The sequence below is a fragment of the Eschscholzia californica genome, unplaced genomic scaffold, assembly GCF_041429995.1.
Source record: "Eschscholzia californica isolate CP2 unplaced genomic scaffold, dmEscCali1.0.p SCAF_4, whole genome shotgun sequence".
Lineage (NCBI taxonomy): Eukaryota > Viridiplantae > Streptophyta > Magnoliopsida > Ranunculales > Papaveraceae > Eschscholzia > Eschscholzia californica.
Window position 1 is genome coordinate 7,641,181 of NW_028238461.1, and position 6,528 is coordinate 7,647,708.

The 6,528-nt window shown below is 33.8% G+C and overlaps 1 protein-coding gene across 1 annotated transcript; it reads right to left on the reverse strand.

Moving 5' to 3' along the window:
• Positions 1-219: 219 nt before the first annotated feature.
• LOC147542218 (protein PLANT CADMIUM RESISTANCE 4-like) lies at positions 220-3,657 on the reverse strand. Its single transcript, XM_086634391.1, has 5 exons — positions 3,048-3,657; positions 2,744-2,807; positions 2,062-2,226; positions 1,083-1,148; positions 220-923 (listed from the first exon to the last, which is right to left on the reverse strand). Exons 1-5 carry the CDS (start codon positions 3,347-3,349, stop codon positions 678-680), a joined length of 843 nt encoding a protein of 280 aa, XP_086490517.1. The 5' UTR covers positions 3,350-3,657; the 3' UTR covers positions 220-677.
• Positions 3,658-6,528: the final 2,871 nt, after the last annotated feature.

Below are 6,528 nucleotides of genomic sequence, written 5' to 3' on the forward strand. Positions count from 1 at the left end.
TTTCATATATTTATTCTGAAGAAAGCGAGGTCTCTCTCCCATAAAAAGATTTTTAACGAGTCACCTAATTCAAGGATTTTTACTTAAGAAGATGAAGAGCTTTTAGGCTTTTGAATAAGAAGTTTGTTTTTGAAGTTGTAGTCTCTTCTTAGTATACCATTTTGCAAATTGTCTGGCCAGAAACTCAAGTGCTGTAAAGAAATTCTTTAAACCTACTAATGACAACAGATCATCTTATACATGATCTCAATTTTTATATCCGAAGAAATCCTACATATTCCAATTGTTTTGGGCAATAAGAAACAAACAACCTCATTGTCAATAATAAACTCAACAAGAGATGGCAAATTATACTTCATGTCCATCTGAATAACCTAAAGGTACCACTGTGACCTTGTAAGAAACTGCCCTGCATCGAAAATGAACCTTGAGATTATATTTCAGAGGCTCATTCTCTCCCATGAACGAGCGCCTTGAGTCGGGCAACATCGGTTAATTGTTGTAGGAAATCACCTTCCCATTTCAGGTTCATCATTCTCTCCAGATTCTTGGTGGTCTCAGTATTTAGCTTGGGGTAACCTCTGATTGCAGATACATTAATTGTAGTATATACATGATTTGCTGTATGATCCCCTAATGGGCAAAGAAGAAACCGACTCCAACTCCCGCGTCGTGGGCTATAATGGGCTTGGTCGGACCAAAGGCTCCGAATGGTGGTTGACATCTACAACCCACGAATGATCCGAATCTTTTGAATTTCTTTGCATGTTGAAATGATCCGGAGATTTGGTCGGTATGAGAGACGGTTGTTGTAGCTCAACAAATGCTTTGCTTCCTTCCCCATGACTACCTATGCAGAGAGTGTCACCTCTGCCTCGCCAGATTCCGTCTTGAACATTGTTCATCTCTAATGTTCTCGACTCCTGCTCCAAGTTAGAAGTGAACATTTGTTATTTAAACAGAAAATATAGCATCTTCATTTTGGGTCTGAAGCAGAAGTGGGCAAAAACTCACTTAGAGATTTTAATGTCAAGAACTTTATATAAGGATTTCAGTCTTTAAAATTTCATAAAGAAACAAACCTGGCACAACGTGCAGCAAGGGCAGATTAGGTGGGAAAGACAATCGTCCAACGAACTATCACTACCCTGCACATTAAAATACAAGCCTAGTTATATAAGAGTTTGGAAGACCAAATGAAGGAAAACATACGAATGTGATGTGACGAGTGATCACATGGATTGGAAGTTGCATCGGGAAACAAAAGTATTAATCAACGCGGCAAGGGGTCTAAGTCCAGGCAAATAAGAGACAGCATATTGGAAAATAAGCAGAGACAGATAGTAGCTTCTCACTAATGGTTACACCATGAATCACAATAGGCAGAACTCAGAAGGTTTACGTTTCTGACAATAAGGATATTGGCGTGGGAAGATAACAAGGTGGAGTGGACTTCTCTAAGGAGGTGATACCCTTTTTGTTCACATGCATTTAGTATTGACCCACTAGGACAAGATCTAGCAAAGCCCCGGCTGTGGAGAAAAAAAAAAGGCCTACCTTTGTCACTAAATTAGTAGCGACGCCTATACAAATTTGCCTCGGAAAAAGTGGTTTCTTTTTCCATAGGAAGAAGAGAAGTAAGTTCTATCACAAAGTTGGTACCCACTTTGTAGGTTCCGGGAGCAAACCGTGGTTCCTTTTTTTCCTCAAGACAAGGAACTAAAAACCAAGAATGAAGATGAAATAAAGGTTGGTGGATGAAGAGTTGAAGACAAACATATTTTTTAATATGCTTAATTAATTTCAAACAGAGAGGGAACAGAGACAGAGGGAGAAGTTAATGCTATAACCTCTACGAAGATTTACTACCATTCTACCAACCCATAGAACAAATACTCTACTCTCATCCTGAAATATTGACTGTCAATATTTATGAAATGACGAAGTCGAAAAATGAAAGAGAAAGCTATAACAAAAATATTAACCTAAATAAGCTAATAGGAGAGCCTAAGTGGGAACAAGTTTGCATTATCCTAACTCAAAGAATTGATATATTTTTACCCTGATATTAAATTGGTTCCTGATTTGTCTGCGGAAACACCCAAGGTATACTCCTGCCGAAATGGTGAAAGCAACTGCCATATACAAGAAGTGGTGCCTCCCCGTGACAGCAAAAGCAATATAGTTGGAAAGAGTGGTGACTACAAGAATAAAATAAACAATTGCCTGCAAAAAACCAAACCAAAACTCACAAAAATTATTCAGAATCAAGTAGAGGTATATAAAATATATACACAAGGTTTTAACTAATAACTACAACGCGTACACACAATCATAGAACAACATAAGTAATTGTTAGATTTACGCTTCCCTAATTTATATTTAAGCTTCCATATTCGTACATTCAACTCTTAAAACAAAGAACTTAATCTATACCTAAAATCGAAGTCATTATTTATTTCCAATGGACCAAACTATCCCAAGTTAAAGAACAAAGAAGAGTATCTAAGCATTTCGATCAGAGGTCAAATTTATTCGAAATGGTTCCATTGTAGAACCAACAAGACATTGTAGAAGAGATTTACATGTAAAACAGTCTAAAAAGGGTTAATTTTTGTTTAAATAAGCATGAGTTTAGAGGTTGATCATAAACTTCCTGAATCCAACATAATAAGAAAAATTGCAACAGAAAAATTCAAGCTTGGAATGATGTCTTGAAGTTTAGGGTTTGTCAGAATTTTACCTGAACAAAAGAAGGACCAAATCCAGCTCTTCCCATGTTTTTCCCAAATCTATAACAAGGGCAACTGCAAAAACAAAAATAAACAGAGCTAAAATTATTATTACCAAAAGAAGAAATGAAAAGATATAGCCTAACCCAGAAAGGGAAAATCACATCCAAGCCCTAATTTCAGAAATCTATAACAAAAAAAAAAAGAAAACTATATGCCGCCTTGTATTCACAAGAAGCCAAGAAGAAACCCTAATTTCAGAAATCTAAAAAGTTCCTCAAATAACAAAACTTGAAAGTAAAATCAGAAATTCACCAGATCGTCTCAAGAGCAATTCGACGATCTTCAAAGCAATCCAAGACCTCACCTTCCCACATCCTCTGTACTCCTCCACTAAATTCCCCACCATCAATATCATCTAATTTTCCCCAATTACCACCCCTTGAATAATACCCACCTTCTGTTTGCAAAGCTACTGTTGCACAAAGCATATCAAAATCCATCACAACCCTTCCCTCCATTAACATATCTTCTTCTTCTTCTTCTTCCCCTTTTCCTCTTTCTTCTTCTCCATCACCATTACCAACAATTTTCTCCTGTTTCCCCAAATCTGCCATAAAGTCCAACAACAAGAAAACTACAAAAAATGAAAGTTTTAGGTTTTCTTTTGCTTCTTACTCTTCCAAATTCTGAACAGACATTCCGTAATAAGAAAAAATTCTTTGAAGCATTTTATACATCAATCAGGTTCTTTAAGTAGCTTGATCATTTGAATTCGTTTAAACAAATCTAACTTTTGACGCAAGTGGATTCCTATTCAGTTTCTAGGGTTTTTGTCATTATGGTGGGAAAAGGGAATATCTAATTTCATCACTCTTCTCTAGATTTAGGTGAACAATACCTCTATTATTACACACCCTTTACCGTCTGGTCAACTTTGGTCTTGGCTTACTAGAAAATTGTCATTTTTATACTACAAATAATAAGTAAAAAGTGAAATGATTTTTTTCGAATAACTAAAAAGTCTGTGATGACAGAGAACAAGAAAAATTAGACAGACTCTGGACATACATCCTATCTTCCATGATTCGTTGTTTAGTGGATTAGAATCATCAAAAACACTAATCACAGCAAGCCACATCGGATGCATGTCCATAACTTGTCTAGTTTTTCTTGTTTTCCTATCCTTATTCAATTGTATTTATGTTTGAAAAATTATTTTAATTATTTTTCAGATTATATTTATCATTTCATTCCAATACCCATGGCCAGTAAATTTAGCTCGAGAATAATCATATATTTTACGGTTGTCATTTCCTCTCATCCTCTATCTTTCTCTGTAGATACGTGTTTACTCGAAAAAGAAGATGAAGAACTTGTTCTCCATTTCTCTCTATTCGATTATGTTTTGGTTTAGAAAAGTTATTATTTGTTGCCAAGAGAAGACGAAGACATGTGTTTGCTCGAAGAATAAGATGAAAATCTACAATTTAATTATCTGTTGCAAAGAGAAAATCGATTTTTAACTACAAAGTATGAGTTTTGATCTCTCAACAAAAAAAAAAAAAAAAAAAAAGTATGAGTTTTGATGTATCTTTTGAGTGGAAATACATACTTAATGGATTTGTTGATGGACAATTTGTTAATGGACGATTTTCATAATCGAGTTTTGAACTAGTTTCGTGACAGTTTGTTAATGGGGTTTTAGACTAGTTTGTTCACTGATTTTAAACAATTTTTGGACGACTTTCCTGATTTGTTTGTTCATTGTTTAAACTTTAATATTTTTGTTCATAGACGAGTTTTTGGACGATTTTCTTATGGATTTGTCCACTGTGAAATTTTCAAGTTTGAACTTTAAAAACCAAGCTTGCAAGATTGTAATTCGAGTTTTTATGATTCTGCAAATCGAGTGTGAGAAAATACGTCGTTTATTGTTTTATTCTGGGTTTGTTTTTTTTAAGAAGATATTGAAAGCGAATCTTATTGGAAAGATAATGAAAAATATTGTACAAATATACAAGATTTATCGAAATATTGTCAAAATTCAAAAAGAAAAAAAATTAATTACACAAAAAGTGTTTTAATTTTGTAAATATTTTGACCTAAATAATTATAAAATATTTGTTGTTTTTACCAAAATATTATCTCAAATAGTTTTTGTCTCTATGTTATTCTCATTATTTGAATCTAACTCATTTACTTCGTCTAAATCTGAATTAACCGATCCAAAAGTAGTCAACTAAACGAGTCAAACAACATGAATCAGACAAAAATAAATATTTTGATATTTGACTCAGATAAACTGAGAATTCAAGTCAGATTACAGAAAAAGTTCATTCTAATTTGCCTCTCAACCACAACACCGTTCTTTTGTTAGTCAAAGTGAACAATTAAATTTCTTTTTTCTTTACTCCTACAGTACTCACTCGTTTCTTCTTTTTCCTTTTCCTCTTTCTTACTTGCTAAAATTAAAGGCTCACTAAAAGGTCTTCGACAGACAACTTGACATAGTGGGTCGAGTTTAAGATCAAATACCAAACTCCAAACTCTCTATTATTTATGGCGGTGAAACACTCCTTTTCTGATTCTCATTGGCACGATTATAGCAAGCACCACTCTCATCTTTTTCATTGTTCTTTCTCTTTCTCCCATCACAATTATATTTCACTTGGTCGAGTGGTACTGCTTAGATCTAGATAGATGATTAATTATGCCCATGACAACAAATTGAAACATGAGGAGTTTGGAACCGTTTGAGAAATCTACTGAAAAAAAAAAAATTTAAACATGATTAATTATGCCCATGACAACAAATTGAAACATGACAACAATTTAAGGTGGTTTGACAACTAAACCACCTTAAATTGATTGGTGGATGATTCTAAAAGCTACAGTAGTATATGGAGCATACAATTTTCATAATCATGGAGGGAATTCTTCAACAAAAAAAAAAAATAAAAAAAATAATCATGGAGGGAATACAACCATGTGCAACAAGAACTACCTTAATAAGTTATGGATAAGGATGGGTATTGTTGACCTACTAGTGGAGTAGGTGAGGGAAAGATTGAAGATAAGATATGGTGGTGTTGGCAAAAAATAATGTCGGGGTGGGTAATATAAAAAGGGCGGAATTCACGTGCTTTATCGGTTGTTACTCGGCTGTTGCTTTGGTGGATTAATAGTTGTTGTTGTTGTCTAGCAGGCTGATGGTCCTAAAAGGATATGGTTAACCAAATGAATAAATGAATTAGGTCAACCACAGTCGATATCTAATACTATACAATTAGTAACGGCTAATTCAATGATTGTGCATGTTTTCCTTGAGGACAATTATAACATGAACTTGCTTAAACTTTGATGGAAATTGTTTTTTCTCAAGTCCTTACTTTTTTCCTTTGAGATCATCATTTTCCGATATTTTTTCATCAAAATAATTGTTTTTTCTTTCTTTTTTTCAGAAATTGTTATTTCCATAACCATTTTTCCCCTAGCAATCGATTTTTTCCTAAATATTTTTTTTTGTTTTTCTTTTCAGAATTCGTTTTTTTCACAGAAGAACTATTGGTTTTTCGAGAAATCTGTTTTCCAAAATTCATTCTTTTCAAAAAGTGTTTTTCAGAAAAAGAGTTTGTTGATAAAATTGTTTTCTAAAAAAAATGTTATCTCGAGAAAAGAGATTTTTTTCGAAGAAACAGTTTTTTTGAAGAAAAAAATGTTCGTAGAAAAAACAATTCCCTTCTCTCCTCCGCATTATCTCTCGCCTCCTCCTCCTCATCATCTTCTCCGCGAA

Bases quoted from the DNA above. Each gene is read 5' to 3' on its own strand.
- LOC147542218 (XM_086634391.1), bottom strand. From the start codon at position 3,349: ATGGCAGATTTGGGGAAACAGGAGAAAATTGTTGGTAATGGTGATGGA. The intron at 2,227-2,743 runs GTAAAATTCTGA...GGTTTTTTGCAG, and splicing joins TTGGTCCTTCTTTTGTTCAG to GCAATTGTTTATTTTATTCT. The intron at 924-1,082 runs GTTTGTTTCTTT...AACTTGGAGCAG, and splicing joins CTTGCTGCACGTTGTGCCAG to GAGTCGAGAACATTAGAGAT.